We start from the raw sequence: 17,184 nt of genomic DNA on the forward strand, positions 1-17,184 counted from the left end.
GGAACCGGTCTGTATGTGGGATCCGAACCCTCGGGTGGGAGCGCCACCGCGCTTCCCAAGCAGCGCACTATCCAGTGTGCCACTGGGCCGGCCCTCCTAGTGCTGTCTGAGTCCAACAACACTCCACTTGGAAATCTATGGCATTCCTACATCAAACTTCCTCTGCTGTCTTTAAAAAACAGCACTGGGCCGAGCCCGTGGCGCACTGGGGAGAGTGCTACGCTGGGAGTGCAGCAGCGCTTCCCACTGCGGGTTTGGATCCTATATAGGGATGACCGGTGCGCTCACAGTGCTCACTGGCTGAGCGCGGTGCGGCCGGTCTCAAAAAAAGGAGAAAAATAAATAAATAAATAAAAAACAGCACTGACCTCTTTCTTTCCGTTAGGCCTTCCTACTATTCCCTATGCTTGGATCGCTATTACCTACCCCTTCATCTAACTCCTTATCTTTCAGATATTCCCTCCTCCAGGAAGCTTTCCCTGTCCTGCCAGGGTCAGGTTCCTCTTCTGGCCCCTCTAGCCCCAGACCTGACCACTCTGGGCTGTCACTAATGAGGGATCTGTTTGTCTCCTCACTGGACTGTGAGCTCCATGAGGGCAGGGCCCGGGCCTGTCTCAGTCACCACAGTGTACCAGCCCCAGGCCAAGCCCACAGCAGGCACTCAGTGTTTGTGGATGAACTCACAGACCACTTTCCTGTGAATTCCACTACCTTGCCTCCCGCCCCTACCCCTCCCAATTCCCCCCTCCCGACCTCCAGGAGCAGGAAGGATACATGTGCCTGGTCAATCATGCACTTGCACAGGGTGAAGTCAGTGTGGGGCAGGTTGGTGAGGGCCTTCAGCAGGATCTGGGCAGTGACCGTGGTCTGAAAGAAGGCTGGGTTGAACTGATACCTGAGAAGGGGAACAAGAGAAATAGCAACAGTGGCACCTCCAGGTCCCCAAGCCTCACCAGGTGCCAGGCAGACTGCCCACTGCTTTAGTCTGGAGCTTGGGAGGTGGACATGCCAGGGCCCCAGACTCAACCACAACACTTTCTGGTTGTGTACCTTTAACCTCTCTGAGCCTACTTTCCTGCTCTGTAGCCAGGGACAGTTAATCCTTGCGACCACCTGATAAGGTAGATGCTGTAAAGTGATTCACGGACAAATGAGCATAGAACCAGCAGTCTGGAGTAATGGTTAAGTCTCTGGAGCCAGACTGCCTAGGTTTAAACTTCCCTGTTGAGTGACAGGAGACTGCTTATTTTAAATTCTCTGCACCTCCCTTGCCTCCTTGCAAAAGAGGACAATAACAAGCACATCTACCCCACAGGGGCAATATAGCAGTGAAGTGAGTTAATACATATAAAGCCTGTAGCACAGAAACTAGCACATGGTGAGAACTCACCAAGCAGTGGCAATCACCAATAACAATCTAAACCACCCCACAAATACAAGTTTTATCTCCATTTTACAGATGTGAAAACCAAGTGTACATAATCTACAAAAATTACATAGCTGGTAGCATGCCAAGAAAGCACACAAGAGGAGAGCTGGCCAGTTAGCTCAGATGGTTAGAGCATGGTGCTGATAATATCAACAAGGGAAGGGATCATTAGGACAGAGTCACACAATCGAACACTATATAGCAATGACGACAAACAAACTGCAACCACGTGAAAAATGCATGGATCTCACAAACCCAGTGCTGAGTGGAAATGCCAGATGCAGAAGAGCTCATGCTGTGTGATTACACTTGCGTCAAGTTCAAAGCAGGCAAACCTGAGCCAAGTTGATGAGGATGCATGCATGTGTAGTATAAAGTCAGGCCGCGAGAGCATGAGAATGGATACCAAGGTGCGGGGGAGAGAGGGTGCCATATGGATGATGACTACGTGGGTCTTCATTTAGGATTAATTTGTAATTAATTTTTAGAAAACCATTCTCTCCCTTCCGCCCCAATTTCCTTGGCTTCCTAGTCTTGCACACCAAGAGAAGTCACATCCTGCAGGCTACCCCCAGCTACCCTACCCCCTTCCCCATGTTGGGAGTGGCACAGACACTCACAGCTTCAGGACAGCTAGGTTGGCTTCCAGATCATAGGCATTCTCCTTGGCCTGTGTCTCCACATAGCGCTCCAGAGTGGCCAGGTTCTCAGGATTGTACCTAGATGAGAATCGAATGGGTGAGCAGAGAGGAGACAGAAACTGAGGTCAGTCACTTTATCGGGCCAAATGGTCACTGTAACCTCCTCCCTCCTTCCTTTCCCTCTAAATCTGGCACTGGCCACTTGCTCTACCCAAGCTGTGAGTCAGTTCTATAACCTCCAATAAAACGTGTCCACATCCAGGAGCTCTCACCTAAGTTCTAAACCCCACTGGAGCCCTGGATCTTGTCTAGGATATTTCCCCAACCTCTCAGCCAATCAGTCACTGCAGCCTGTACACGTGGCCTCCTGAGTTTTCCTTTTCTTTCTTTCTTTTTTTTTTTTTGGGTGGCTGCTGGCTGGTAAAGAAATCAAACCCCGATCCCTGGTGTTATCAGCACCACGAACTAACCTGAGCTAACCGGCCGGCCCATTTGTGGCCTCCTGAACATCTCTTCTTCTCACTCCCTCCCCTCGTAGATCCCCACCTTGGCCCAGTCCCATCTTCTCTGCCTAGGTCCTTGCCTAGTTTCTCCCATTTCAGCCGTGAACATTCTGGCTTTTACTTCTCCCAGCACAGCCCTGACCACTCCCGACTATCAATATCTGTTGTCGGTTTTGTCTCCCTTCTAGAATGGGAACTCAGTCCACGAAGGCATAGCCTGCGGCTGTCTTGGCCACTTCTGATTCCCAGCATTGCCTAGTACTGATCAACAGAGTAGATTTTGGTGAACATGTGTTGAGTGAATGTCACGGGGAGCAGGGAAGGGAGAGAGTAAGGGAGCACTGAGAGACACAGTGAGAGATGAGGAACAGAGAGAAAAACTGAGGGGCAGACAGGAAGACTTGAAGGTGATTAAAGGGGAGACTGAGCGGCAGGCATTCTCTCCTGCCTCTAGGCCTTTGCGGCGCTGTTTCCTTAAACATCTCCTCCACGATGACCTCCCCACATCCAGAACGACGAGAAAAACCCCAGCCCAGGGCAAGTCCCGGACCCTGACTACCTCTGCTGTCTCCGGAAAACCCTCTCCACCTCCCCGCTTGGCCAGAGCGCTTCCTCCGACCGGGCTCAGACCTGTCGATACCCTTGAGCAACTTGCCCACGTTCGCTCTCATCTGCTCAAACATCGCCATGGCTACTGTCACCTCCCACAACCAGGGCTGGAGCCGGAGACAAAACCGGCGAGTAGCCTTCGAGGACCGGAATAGGAAGAGGTGGTGGAAACGGAAATACGTCATTGTTGCCTCTCCAGCCCCTGTTGGCGGTAAAAGGGCAGGATCTTGCGGCAGCTGCCACGCTTTCCGGCTGCCACGTGATTTCGCCCCCACAAGCGCAACTGGCGCGTGCGCATTCGCTCCACCCGAGCTGGACCAACGGCGTGAAAAAAAGCTTAGTCTATCCCAGTGTGCAGGCGCCTTCTTGGGCAACGAGGCGGGGCTGGGCTTTTCCCGGGCCTCGTGTGTCCAGGCTCAGGGTTTGGGGCGTGCGCGCGCGCGAGCGTATAAACTCTCCGAGAAGGAGACGGAGCTGACGGCGTGCGCGCACGTCTCATTGCGCTCGGCCTCAAGCCACAAAAGTGTGTGGGAATGCGTTTAGTAGCCTGCCCTCTGGGCCGTGGCCGAGTCCGAAGAGAGCTTTCTGAGGCCCCACTTGCCTTAGGTCTGTGTTCCTGAAGCAGGATCCTGAGCTTCCTAGTTTCAAGTCCTGGATCTTGGTCCCCACCCTCCATCCCAGGAGTAGGGTCCCACAAAGTTAATGTGTTCTGTTTTGCAGGGGCTGGGATGAGGGGCTCCTGGACCCCGCCGGATGGCGCCCAGTCTCCATTAAGCTCCAGTATTGGGGCTGAGGGCAAGCATCCCATGTGTGCCGCCATGAGTTTTGTGTATAGATTCTGTACAGTGCGGGCTTGAATGCACAGGCACGTGCCATGTTTGTGGAGGTATGTGCTCTGGGTGTATGCACATGTGTACACCCAGATATCCAGGCATGTGCACGTCTACGCGTCTGCACACGACACAGGAGGTAACATAAATGCGTGTATGTGCTGCAGGTGAACAGGCGTGTACACTGCATAGCTATTCTTGTGCAGACCTGCCACCTCTACGTTGTGGCCAAACCTTCAAAAACGCAACAGAGGTTCAACTAGGGGGGAGGGGTGCTAGGGCAACCCTCCCCCCCTTACAATTAATATTTGCATCTCGTTTACATCCAGCCCTGGGCCTTGGGGATGGAGGGGGGTCCCCTGGGTCCCAAGACAAGCTGCCCCTCACAGGCTCTCAGAGCCCAGGGGACAGGGGGTGGAGCCGTTTGCACAGACCTGCAGCTGGGGCAGGAAGTGAGAGTGGGGAGGGAGGAGGCCACAATCCTCGGAGGCAAGGCTGTGCAGGGCTTGTGGGGAAGAGGGAGGTGCCAGCACTTGAGCCCTGAGGCCCTGCTGGCCCCTGGGCGCAGGCCCAGCTCCCGCCCCCAGGGATGGACCTCGCGGACCCCGACATCTTTAATAGGGATCCCCGGGACCACTATGACCTGCTGCAGCGGCTGGGTGGCGGCACCTATGGCGAAGTCTTCAAGGTGAGGAAGCCCCTCTGTCTCCATCACCCTCAAACCAGTGACCTTTGCGTGGAGGCCCAAGAAGGGAAGGGCGTGCAAAAGGGCCCCAGTCCTTAGCCTTGGCTCAGGGATGCTGAGGAGGGACTCGAGCGAATGGAGCCTGACTGACTGCCAACTTCCCCTTTACAAGGCTCGAGACAAGGTGTCCGGGGACCTGGTGGCACTGAAGATGGTGAAGATGGAGCCTGGTGAGGAGAGGACCCAGGAACTCCTTCCCCACACCCCACCCTCACCTCCTGGGTCACTGGGATCGCCTCCCATAGCTCCCTTCCTGCAGCAGCCTTTTCTCTCCTGCCCCTCCTCGCAGATGATGATGTCTCCACCCTTCAGAAGGAAATCCTCATGTTGAAAACTTGCCGGCATGCTAACATCGTGGCCTACCATGGGAGTTATCTCTGGTGACGATCCTTAGACTTGACCTGGAACCCAGCCTAACCCTTAACCCAGAACCCCCATTTCTGACAGAGGCACCTCCTAACTTGATCTCCAATCCTGAACTTCCATTTCTGACCAGGGCACCCTAATCTGACCTCCAGTCCCACACCCCCATTTTTAACTGGGGCACCCCTAACCTGATCCCCAGTCCAAAGTTCCACTTTTCTGACCAGAGCACCACCTAATCTAACCCCCAATCCAGATCTCCCATTTCTGACCAGGGTCCCCCAAATTGATCCCTTCATAGTAACCAAATTTAAAATCAACTCCCCTAAAACTAATCTCTCATCATTCTACCATTTGGGTCTCCCAGTTTCACTCTCTGCACTTTAATAAGAATCTCTAAATTCTCTAACCCCCAAATTAATATCTCAGATGCCTGAATAATGGCCTCAGTTCCCCAGACCTGGCACCCTGGCCCCTTTGTCTCCTCCAAACCTCAGCAACCTGTGAGATCTCTGCCCTATCTCCTCGGTTAGCATGGGACAACAGAGAGGTATCCTGGGTTTGGAGCCCAAAGACCTAGGTTTGAGTTGAGTTGCCCCTGAATACACATTTCCTGTCTGAGCTTCAACTTCCTCATCTGTAAAATGGGAATGTAACAGTCTCACTCTGGTGGGCAAGGGTAGATAGAGATGACAGCTGTTACACTGAAGTTCTAATTGAGCTAGAATAAGAGTGAACCAGGGGCTCTCCTATAAATAATAACTTATTACTGCTATTGTTATTATTATTATTGCTGTTATTCTTGATCCCTTGTAGGTTGCAGAAGCTCTGGATCTGCATGGAATTCTGTGGGGCTGGTTCTCTCCAGGACATCTACCAAGGTTAGAGAAAAGACAACGAGATCCAGGCACACCCAGCCCCTCAAATCCACCTATCCCATGTCTATGTTTTTTCTCCTGGGAACTGTCTTTCTGGTCCGTATTTCACACAACAAGCTCCTCCTCTGGGCCTGGGGCTGGCCTGGACAATGCTGGGGATACTGTGGTGACAGAGTAAGTCCTGGACCCTGCCATGCAGCACCTATCAGTCCAGCCTCAGTCCCTCTGCAGGCAAGGATCCCTGACCTCCCATTCCCTTTTTTTGTCTCAATGTTTGCATTTTTTTTTTGCCAAGGCCTATTCTGTTTGAGTATTTCTGCATTTTCTGGCTCATAGTAGGTGCCCAGATTTTCATCAAATGAATGATTTGTTTCTCCTCGGCCTGCCTTTTACTCTCTTGGAGAATTTGAGGGTTGGGGGTGGCGTGGGCCTCTAATCACCTCTCTGAGTTTCTGCTGCCCACTTCTGTCTTCAGCAATCTGCCTAACTTCCTCCAGCCCAAGACCAAAAATGTTAGAAAAGGAAGGACTTCATTAAGAAGTCCTCGGGGGGAAACTGAGGCCCACAGAGGGGAAGCGACTCACACAGCCAGTCTGTCAGACCTGGTCTCTGCCCAGTTCTGTCTGTCTGTCTCTCTCTCTTGTTTCCTCTCCACCCCTCCGTGTCTCTTTCTAGTACTGAATGTCTGTCTTCCCGCATTTGGTCTCTGCCCACCTCTTTCTTTGTCTTTGTCTCAGTGTGGATCTGTCCCCATTTCTCTGTCTCTTTGTCTCTCTGCCTTTCCTCATTTTGCAAAGTCACATTGCTCCCCTGTTCAGAGCCCTCCCACAGCTCCCATTTCCCTCGGAAGAGAAGCCCAAACCCCTCATCATGGCTCACACCAAGCCCACCTGCCTCACTTCCTACCACTTTCCTCTGCCCCCACTTGGCTCCACACTTTGCTGCTTTCCAAACCCACAAGGCCCTCTTCCCCTGTAACCCCTGCACTCCCTGTTCGCGTTCCCCTCACAGGGGGACCGACCTCTCACCTCTTCAACTGTCACCTTCTCAGAGGAGCCTTTGCTGACCACCTTGTGTAAAATATTACCCTTCCCACACGTATTTTCTGTTGTCCTTTCTTGCTTTTTCTTCCTACCACTTATTAGCATCTCATGTACTGTACTCATATATTTCACTTATTTATTGTGTTTCCTGTCTGTCTTCCACTGGAACGTTCTCTCCATGCGAGCAGGGATATCTGTCTCTTTTGTTTGCATCTGGATCCCCAGTGCCTGGTGCCTTGTGCTCAGTAGACACACAATAAATATCTGCTGAGTGACCCCCTCCTTCCATCCTCTCTGTCATCAACTGCCCCGCTCTCTCCTACTCCCGCTTGTCCCATCCTGTCTTCCCCTCCTTTGTGGCATTCTCTCAGCTGGTAGGGGTGGGGGGCAGGACTCCTGGGCCCAGGTTTCCTGGCTCCCATCCAATGCCAAGCTGGGGTGACCTTTGCAGTGACAGGCTCCTTGTCAGAGCTCCAGATCAGCTATGTCTGCCGGGAAGTGCTCCAGGTGAAGAGAGGCCTGGGGGGTGCGGGGTGGGGGGGGAGTGGAGGGGAGGGACTAGAGGAGGGAAGGGCCCTGCTCCCACCCCCAGGCACTCACAGCCCTCTTGTCCACCCTTCTCCCCAGGGACTGGCCTATTTGCACTCACAGAAGAAGATACACCGAGACATCAAGGTGGTCTGGGGCAGAAGGGTGCCCTTGTATGTCGTGTTTACACAGGTTAGCTCTATCCAGCAAAAACAGGAATGAATTCCATCCAAATGCATGAATTCCAGGAGGCAAGAATCACTTGGGGCATGGGGGGTAGGATGGGGGGCATCTGAAGGCTGCCTGGCACAATACTTCTAAAATATCTATGTTTGTTATTCCTGAGAAAGGAGAATTTAAGCTCTATTTTCATTTTTCTTGAGATTATTGGTCTATTTATATTTACTCCTTCTTGATCTCATTTCAGTTATCTATTTTACTAGAAACATATTTATTTAAACTAGATTTTCAAATATGCTGTGATAAGGTTGTAGGGGTAGATCTTAATGTGGGCAAAGAGGATCCAGCAATAGGCTACTCTGTTATATAGCAAAAGTGCAATTCAAATATGAAGAAATGGGATTAGAACCAGGAAATGGAGATAGGAGCATTTATTAATCCGAAAGAATAAAAAATGACCCAAGATACTAAACAAGGCACTAGATGTTACTGAGACCAGAGGTCAGAATGACTAGATGCTCAAAATGTTCAACACCACTCTAGGAATTCTCTAAGCCCCCCTGACCTGGAGCAGGATTATTTCTAAAGTACAATAAGTTGCTATATATCTCCCTCTGCCTTTAGCTGACTTTGGTATCTCGGCCCAGATTGGGGCGACACTGGCCAGACGCCTCTCTTTCATTGGGACCCCATACTGGTGAGGGCTGCCTGGTGGGCAGCTGGGATGGAGTGGGGGGCAGTGCCTTTTCCCACTCCCGTTCTCTGGAGTCTCCTTCCTGCCTCCATTCTCCTGCCTCCGCCTTTCTCTATTGAAGATGCTTTTGTTCTCTTTGGTTCTCTCTTGAGTTTTCCATTTATCTCTGTCTCTCTGTGCCCCTTTCTGCCTGTTTCTCTGTTTGTGTTGATTTCTATCTTGATCCATCGCTCCGTATTTATTTCTCTTTTCCCTCCGTTCCAGTCTGTGGCTCTCTCTGTTTCTTTGTGTCTGTCTGTCTCACTCTCTGTCTCTATCTCTTTATCTCGCTCCGTCTGTATCTTCTAGGCTGTCCCTGTCTCTGTGTTTATCTCTCTGTGTCTGTCTTTATTTCCGTCTCTCTCTCCATCTTTACGTTTCTGTCTCCATCTGGCCCTCTCTCTGCCTCATCTCCCCTCGCCGCATTCTCCTTCACTCCCCCTCTCATCCTCCCCCTCCCTGTGCCACCCCTGGCTCTCTGAGGGTCTCTGCCCCCAGGATGGCCCCAGAAGTGGCAGCTGTGGCCCTGAAAGGGGGATATAATGAGCTGTGTGACATCTGGTCCCTGGGCATCACAGCCATCGAACTAGCTGAGCTACAGCCACCACTCTTCGATGTGCACCCTCTCAGGTAGGCTGGGCCCAGAGCCCCTGCCCAGCTCTGACTCCGAAGACCACCCCTCAGCCTGCTTCCCCACCTCCCCCGACAGGAGACCCCAAGGGTTCCCCCAGTGCAGGAAACCTTTTCTTCAGCCTTCCACACCAGGAACCCCAACTCAGGGGTCCCCTCTGCATGTGCCATAGCTCTGTGGTGGGATGAGCGGCTTCCCTTGGTAGTGGCGTCCTCGTGCCTTGTCACCCTGAGCCTCATTCTCATTCTGTCCCTCTCTTTGCTCTCCGCTGACCTTAATGGTCTGGCTCCCTTAGGGGGTTTGAGCCCCATGTTCTCTCCATATCTTCCAGAGTTCTCTTCCTCATGACCAAGAGTGGCTACCAGCCTCCCCGGCTAAAGGAAAAGGGCAAATGGTAAGAGAGGGTGACAGGAGGGAGGGAGAGCGAGGGCAGAGCCAGGCTGCACGGTCCGATGGGAAGATCTCTGGTGCCCTCACCCCAGAACATGGCTTCTTCCTCCCCAGGTCGGCTGCCTTCCACAACTTTGTCAAAGTCACCCTTACTAAGAGCCCCAAGAAACGACCCAGCGCCACCAAGATGCTCAGTGTAAGCCACCCCTCCCCAGTTTTCTCACCCTATAGAGTTCCCAGGGCCTCCCTAGAACACTCCATGACTCCCTAGAACACTCCACGACTCCCTAGAACATTCCACAACTCCCTAGAACACTCCACAACTCCCTAGAACATTGGTAATTTAGTTCCACAAGACCCCAGTGGCTCTTTCAAAGTCCCTAGTCCCTCAGAATTTCCCAGGACTTCCCCCAAGACCCTCCAAATCATACCTCAGCCCTTTCCAAGATCCCTTGAGTTGCTAGAACTCACAAATTCCCAAGGGCCTGAAGACTTGTTCCTGAGAGTCCTCTTGAATTCCAAGGGAATCCTGGTCCCCTCTAAGACACCTCTGGAATTCTCCAAGCCCCCTCTAAGAACTCTAAATCCTTCTAGTGCCTTGAGGCTTCTCAGAATTCCCTAGGTCTCGGAGTCCCTCGATTTCCCTGCCTTCTCCCTCCATTGGCACCTTCCTCCACTGTATTCCCTTAGACAAGTTCTCAGACCCCATCCCAGTCCTCTCCCACCACACCTGCCCTCTGTCTGCTGACACTCTCTTCCCCTCCCCCAGCATCAGCTGGTGTCCCAGCCTGGGCTGAATAGAGGCCTGATCCTAGATCTTCTTGACAAACTGAGGAATCCCGGGAAGGGACCCCCTGTTGGGGAGATTGAAGACGAGGACCCTGAGGTGAGGGCCTTGGCTGAGGAGAACACTGGGACACCCCCGTCCCCTCAGCCTTTGCTCAGGCCATGCCCCTGTTGGGAGCACCTTCCCGCTGCCTCTCTTAGCAGCAAATGAGGCGGGAGGATGGGGAGCTTGGTAGGGCTGGGCGCCCAGAGGGTTATGGGAGAGAGGACGGCTCAAGGCTGGGCCCACAGACTGGTGGGCACTGCTTGGGGTCTGCTGTCCTTGACGCGGCTGCCCCTCTGCCCAGCTACCCCCTGCCATCCCACGGAGGATAAGATCCACCCACCGGTCCAGTTCTCTGGGGATCCCAGATGCAGATTGCTGTCGTGAGTAGAGAATCCCTAAGTTTGGGGACACCTAACCCTATAATAGATCCAAAAGACCCCCCTTCTCCCACTATCAGACTGCCAGAGTCCCTCATCAGCATCTGATCCCATAAGAGACCCCAGAGAACCTCATCACCACCTGACCTGTAAAATGACCATAGAGACCCCCACCTCTCTGAACTGCAAACAGACCCCGTGAGACCACCCATCACCACCCTGACCCCAAAAGAAACCTCACAAATCTCTATCAGAACCTCTGATACCCAAATGGATCCTAAAAACACTCTATAACTATTTTGAGCCCCCACCTCCCTGATTCAAACCTTGAGCCCGAAGGAGACCCTTGCAACCAAGATTCCTCCCCCTAAGGGACAGTTCCAATCTCTAAGATCCTGACTCCAAACTCCCAAAATTCTACTCTTTCCACTCCCAAATCCTTCTCACTACCCCCTGCCCCCAGCTCACTATGGGTTCTCTCCCCACTTCCCCACCTCCCAGGGCGGCACATGGAGTTCAGGAAGCTCAGAGGAATGAAGACCAAACCGTCAGCCGACACTGTGAGCCGCCTTCCTCCGCGCTCCCGGCCGCCCTCCCCTTCCCCTTGGCCACTGCTTACCCTTTTCCTATCCTGCAGGCTCACTTACAGCCGCCTACAGACTTCAGGAGCAGCAGTCCCAGGTCAGGGACCCCCAGGTGGGGAGGCAGGGGGAGGCTGGGGCGTGTGGGGGAGCCGCCTGAGGCTCATGCCTGTCACTCTTCAGCAGGCACCTGTCAGAGTCCGATGATGACTATGACGACGTGGACATGTAAGAGAGGCCTGGCCCCCAGCTCCACAGGCCCTCACCTCAGCCCCCAACTGCCTATAAATCCTGGACTTGACCGTACCTCCACCCCTGACCCCAGCCTCACCCTCGACCTTCCTTCCACCTTCTTACACAACTCTTGACCTGCCTCCCAACATCAAATCTTTCCCCACTATCCTCAGCCCTGACCCTCAGCCCTGGACCCTCAGTCTCAAACTCCTCCCAGATGTTGCCGCAACCCCCAGACCTCAACTTCAGCCCTAACCCTCAACCCCAGGCCCTTGTCTTTTTTCATCTTCTCGCCCAACCTCAGACTGAACCTTGGCCCCTAGAAATTTCCAAAAGGCCAGACCCTGAGCTCCAGACCCAAACCTCAACCCCAGCAGTCAGCCCAGGCCCCCATCTTCCCCCAGCCCCCAGGCCCAGTGTCAGCCTCGGGCTCACTCATTCATTCCATGCATCTCGTATATAATAGGCTCATATGTGGTGCCAGGCGCAAAGTGAGAACCTGAGCCTCGGGAGTTGGTATTGTCTGTGTCACTGGGTGGTTGTGAAGGTTCAGAGATTTGATGCATTGTCAGCACTCTATACCCAAGAGCTGCTGTTACTGTTATCATCATGGTTATTAGTCCTTTAATCCTCAGCTCCAGCCAGACTGAGTCACCCCCTTACCCTCTTGACCTCAGGCTCCAATCCCAGACCCTCAGCCCGACCCACCCCATCTTCCTCCAGTTCTTGTTCCGCAGTCCCCACCTGCTTACCCCATCTTTGTGTTTCAGCCCCACCCCTGCAGAGGACACGCCTCCTCCACTGCCCCCCAAGGTAAGGCCCTGGGCCAGAGCTGGGAGGCTGGAGGCCAGGTCTTTAGATGCAGGGATACTGGGCTCTCTAGGGCTGGGAGTCTGGGAGTCTGGGATGATGGGTGCATTGGGATCTGGATGTGGCATCCCTCAACCTTGGGGTGGAATTCAAAATATTTAGCTTTATGGACATGGCTCAGTAGCTGGTCTTAGGAACCCCTGCTGCAACCAACATTAACTCTTTGGTTTCTGGAGTGTGCTGATGTCCAGGGTGTTGGGGGTGTCAGAGGGAAGGCTGGAATGATGGTAGGACATTGTGGGGAGGGTCATAGCCATGGCTAACTGTCAGTTCGGTGGAGGCAGGGATTGGGGTGCAGGGTGCCCTCTCTCTCACATCATCTGATGTATCTCCCCATGCTCCCTCCCTGTCTCCAAAGCCCAAGTTCCGTTCTCCATCGGATGAGGGTCTTGGGGGGACAGGGGATGAAGGGCAGCTGAGCCCAGGGGTGCTGGTCCGGTGTGCCAGTGGGCCTCCCCCACGCACCCCCCGTCTTGGGCCTCCCCCAGCCACTGACAGCCCTCACCTTACCGCCCATTCAGGTAATAGGACAGGCCGGGGTGGAGGGTGGGCAGGGGTGGGAGCCTTGGGAGCTGATTTTTCCCCAACCCCTCTCAGAACCCTCACTCTGGAACCCACCCTCCCGGAAGCCTGACCAACCCCCACTGCTGCCCCCCAAGAAAGAAAAGATGAAGAGAAAGGTGACTGCCAGCTATGCTGATGCTTGCACCTCTGGATGGGGCTGGGGATTCCTAGTGGGAGCGGGGACAGTGTTGGGAAGACTAATAATAATAATAGGTAACATTTGTCGGGCACTTCCTCTGTGCCAGACTGTGATCCATGTCTTTACATGGCATAAGCCTTCACAGATAGAAGTAGATGTCATAGAGGTAGATATGATCCCCCATTTCACAGGTGGGGAAATGGGCATAGAGGAGGCAGAGGCAGGATGTGAACCCTGGTACCCTTGCTCCAAAGTCTTAACCACTGCACCTTCCTGTCCCCTGCTTCCTTTTGCTATGCCTGCTGCTTGGCCCCACCATGGCTTGCCCAGGGATGTGCCCTTCTCGTAAAGTTGTTCAATGGCTGCCCCCTCCGGATCCACAGCACAGCCGCCTGGACACACCCCTCCACCAAGGGTGGGCATTCAGGAGGGTCAAGGAAAGCATGGGGTGGGGGATGGGGGAGCAAAGGAAGGGAAGGGGAGGAGCCTGAATGGAAGGCACAGAGGCAGGGACGGGGGAGGGTCTTAATGGGGTCTGGGAGTGGCCGAGCTGAAACGGGCAGATCCTGTGATTACAGTTGGGATTTGGGGATCAAAGATGGGTAGAGGGAAGATGAGTTGGAGAGTGAAAACTAGGAAAAGTAGAGTTTGGGGGCCAGGATGTCAGAATACAACAGAAGGTTAGAGTTTGGGGTACAAGATGGGTGGACAGAAGGTCAGCTGGAGCATAATAGTAGACTGGAATCAGTGTTTTGGGGTCAGAAGTTTTACAGATCAGAATGCAGCAGAAAAGACAGAGTTTGGGGATCAAAGATGCAGAGACAAGGTCAGTGAGAGGGTCAATGTTAAAGAAACAGCCTCAGAGTTCAGTGGGGTCACACTGGACAGAAAAAGTCATATTTAGGGGTGTCTGAGTTTGAGGATCATTGTTAAGACAGGATTAGCATTTGGGGATTAGAACTGGGGAGAAAGAGAGAGGAATTTAGAGGGCTATTTTGGGAGGCAGGTCTAAGGTTGGAGTCAGAATTGAGGAGGTAGAGGGTGAGGATTTGTGGGTCAGAGCGGGAAGAACCACCAGAATGTGGGAAGTCAGAGGTAGGGGAGAATGAGGCTGACTTAAGGGACTGGTCAGGGTTTGAGTTTAGATTTGGGGAAACAGGCTGGGAATGTCGGGGTGAGAATAAGAGAAGAGAGGGTCAGAGCTTGGGGCCGGAGTGCCCGGGAAGAACCACCAGAATGTGGGAAGTCAGAGGTAGGGGAGAATGAGGCTGACTTAAGGGACTGGTCAGGGTTTGAGTTTAGATTTGGGGAAATAGGCTGGGAATGTCGGGGTGAGAATAAGAGAAGAGAGGGTCAGAGCTTGGGGCCGGAGTGCCAGTGTTTGGGGTGAGACAGGTGGGGATCTGGGAAGTCCCCCAGGATGAGGTGGGTTCCAGTGTTCTCATCATCTGTCCCCCCAGACCAGTACCTGCTCCTGGGGGCAGAGGAAGGCATTTTCATCTTGAACCGGAATGATCAGGAGGCCACGCTGGAGATGGTGAGGGACAGTGCCTAGGGTGGAGCAAGGGCAAGGGCAGGGGCAGGAGCTGGGGGCGGCTGGGTGTTACAGGAGACCTCTCCCCCATTCTCTGCAGCTCTTTCCTAGCCGGACTACCTGGGTGTACTCCATCAACAACGTCCTCATGTCTCTCTCAGGTCTGGCTGTCGGGAGGGGTGGGGGTCTAAGTTAAGGGGTCAAGGGTCAGGAAATTGGTTAAGTAACTTGCCTGGGTATAGCTGAAAAAAATTTAGGCTCTCCCATTTGAGCCCTAGGTTCAAATCCCAGCTACTTTTTTCATTGTGGGACTTAGGACAAGGGACTTATCTTCCCTGAGCCTAAGTGACTCCATCTGTAAAATGGGGCTCACAATAATCCCCACCTCTCAAGTCAGTTTTGAGATAATTACTGCAATATATTAGTCCTTAAATAGCTTTGATGTTCAGATGACAATTAGAACTTATTCCACACTTTACTAAGATAGAGTGAGCAAGTTATAGATTTAAAAATCTGTCATTATTTTATCAACGTTTTGCATAACAGGATTCCTAACTTTGGGGGAAACAGCCAATAAAAAAACTACAGATGGATTTCTGGATATGTTTCTTTTAAAAAATTTTTTTGGCAGCTGGCCGGTTTGGGGACCTGAACCCTTGGCCTTGGTGTTATAACACCATGCCCTAACCAATTGAGATAACCTACCAGCCCTAGATATGTTTCTTTTTAAACTTTGTAATATGTGTAACTTCATCTGACTGAAGTGTCTGTAGTTTTTCTATGTGGCTATAAGCACCATGGGGGTAGGGAACATATTTATTTTGCTTACCACTGTTCACCAGAGCCAAGCACAGTGCATGGACTACAGTGGGCCTTTAAAGTATGTTGAGTGAGATGCCTGGGGAATTCTAAAATAACAATAATAATAATAATAAAATAAAATAAATATCTTGAGTGAGAAATGAATGAATGGAGGTACTTGAGACTTGCAGGCTTGGGAGTTTCAGATAAAGGAATGGGGGGAAAGGAGTTGGTATCTGGGGTCCTATAACTGCCTACTTCCCCCCACATACACACACACTGCAGGAAAGACACCCCACCTGTATTCTCATAGCATCCTGGGCCTGCTGGAACGGAAAGAGACCAGAGCAGGAAGCCCCATCGCTCACATTAGCCCCCACCGGCTATTGGGAAGGTACCAGCCCCTAGTGGTACCCAACAAACCCCTATAATCTCCCCTCCCCCTACTGCCATCCCACCACCCATTCACACCTACCCTTTCTTCAGGAAGAACATGGTCTCCACCAAGATCCAGGACACCAAAGGCTGCCGGGCTTGTTGTGTGGGTGAGAATCCCATGGGTGTGTAGAGGAAATGGGCCTGGGCCTGGACCAGGGGCGGGGCTTGGTCTGCACCTACCCCAGAAGGTTGCAGAGTTAAGGCAGCGTGTCCAGAGCCCCGGGAAAGATGCGTGGTAGTCTGGGTCTTGTGGGGATGGGGAAGGAGGAAAGAGAGGATTGATACTAACCCATCCTTGCTCATCCCCGCAGCCGAGGGTGGAGACTCCGGCGGCCCGTTTCTGTGTGGCGCATTGGAGACGTCCGTGGTCCTGCTTCAGTGGTACCAGCCCATGAATAAGTTCCTGCTCATCCGGGTAAGGGACCTGGGGTAGGGAGTGCTGGAAACTCTGGGGAATGAGAGGTGGCTAGGGTCTTCCACCCTCTGCGCTTCTGTTGAGAGCTCCGAGAAGCCCCGCCTCCACTGAGGCCCCGCCCCAGTCCTCCAAGGGCCCCGCCCACCTGAGATCTGAGTTGGAGGCTCGCCCTTCGGAGACCTTCCTGAGCTTTAAGCTCCGCCCCTCACAACGGGGCCTCAGTGCTCCTCATGCCCTATGCCCCGCCCCCCAGGTTAGGACCTGTCCCGTTGAGTCTCTAAGGAGGTTTCGCTGCATGGGGTCCCTCCCTTTATCACCAAGGTGGCACGCCCCCAAACGAAAGCCGCACTCACTCTGAGGCGACACGGCTGTTTCAAAGAAGGTGTAACCTAAGCCCTCTGAGGCCTGAACTTCTGAAATATGTAGATGGCACCTCTCAAGACTGAGAGCCTAGGAAATGCTTCGGGGTCCAGGCCTGCTCCAAGGCCACGCCCCTCCCAGGCCCCGCCCTGAGCCTTCACTGAGCCCCGCCCCTCCCTGTGCGGCCCACAGCAGGTGCTGTTCCCACTACCAACGCCTCTGCCAGTGTTCGCGCTGCTGACCGGGCCAGGTTCTGAGCTGCCCGCCGTGTGCATCGGCGTGAGCCCCGGGCGGCCGGCGAGCTCGGTGCTCTTCCACACCGTGCGCTTCGGCGCGCTGTCCTGCTGGCTGGGCGAGATGAGCACCGGTGAGTGGGGTAGAGGCTCGCGGGGGCGGGGCTGCTGGGAGGGGTGGGGCTTATTAGCCCTGGAGGGGTGGGTCCAGGTGGCTGGGCGGTGCTTAGCCTGAGGCAATACTGAGAGAGGGTGGAACCGGCAGGGCGGTGGATGGGGGGAATGGCAGGGCTTATTTCATTG

At 53.4% G+C, this 17,184-nt stretch overlaps 2 protein-coding genes across 2 annotated transcripts in view; one reads left to right on the top strand and one right to left on the bottom strand.

Annotated features, from left to right (window-relative positions):
* The window catches only part of EIF3K (eukaryotic translation initiation factor 3, subunit K), a 10,232-nt gene extending 6,793 nt beyond the window's left edge, over nucleotides 1-3,439 (bottom strand). The window contains exons 1-3 of the mRNA XM_008573947.1: nucleotides 3,204-3,439; nucleotides 2,050-2,148; nucleotides 775-895 (exon numbers count right to left, since the gene is read on the bottom strand). Coding sequence (XP_008572169.1) covers nucleotides 775-895; nucleotides 2,050-2,148; nucleotides 3,204-3,367 — 384 coding nt within the window. The 5' untranslated portion in view covers nucleotides 3,368-3,439. The remainder of the gene's footprint in view (nucleotides 1-774; nucleotides 896-2,049; nucleotides 2,149-3,203) is intronic.
* Nucleotides 3,440-4,468: 1,029 nt separating this feature from the next.
* Nucleotides 4,469-17,184, top strand: part of MAP4K1 (mitogen-activated protein kinase kinase kinase kinase 1) — a 16,883-nt gene continuing 4,167 nt past the window's right edge. The window contains 25 exon segments of the mRNA XM_008573948.1: nucleotides 4,469-4,700; nucleotides 4,870-4,927; nucleotides 5,047-5,137; nucleotides 5,937-6,001; nucleotides 7,493-7,548; nucleotides 7,669-7,736; nucleotides 8,324-8,446; nucleotides 8,981-9,112; nucleotides 9,445-9,507; nucleotides 9,618-9,699; nucleotides 10,273-10,389; nucleotides 10,637-10,715; nucleotides 11,214-11,272; nucleotides 11,350-11,393; nucleotides 11,477-11,521; nucleotides 12,298-12,340; nucleotides 12,756-12,918; nucleotides 12,995-13,077; nucleotides 13,431-13,515; nucleotides 14,561-14,637; nucleotides 14,735-14,795; nucleotides 15,721-15,829; nucleotides 15,922-15,980; nucleotides 16,185-16,288; nucleotides 16,841-17,015. Of these exon segments, the coding sequence (XP_008572170.1) occupies nucleotides 4,602-4,700; nucleotides 4,870-4,927; nucleotides 5,047-5,137; nucleotides 5,937-6,001; nucleotides 7,493-7,548; nucleotides 7,669-7,736; nucleotides 8,324-8,446; nucleotides 8,981-9,112; nucleotides 9,445-9,507; nucleotides 9,618-9,699; nucleotides 10,273-10,389; nucleotides 10,637-10,715; nucleotides 11,214-11,272; nucleotides 11,350-11,393; nucleotides 11,477-11,521; nucleotides 12,298-12,340; nucleotides 12,756-12,918; nucleotides 12,995-13,077; nucleotides 13,431-13,515; nucleotides 14,561-14,637; nucleotides 14,735-14,795; nucleotides 15,721-15,829; nucleotides 15,922-15,980; nucleotides 16,185-16,288; nucleotides 16,841-17,015 (2,140 nt within the window). The 5' untranslated portion in view covers nucleotides 4,469-4,601.

Source organism: Galeopterus variegatus, unplaced genomic scaffold, assembly GCF_000696425.1.
Source record: "Galeopterus variegatus unplaced genomic scaffold, G_variegatus-3.0.2 Scaffold973, whole genome shotgun sequence".
NCBI lineage: Eukaryota > Metazoa > Chordata > Mammalia > Dermoptera > Cynocephalidae > Galeopterus > Galeopterus variegatus.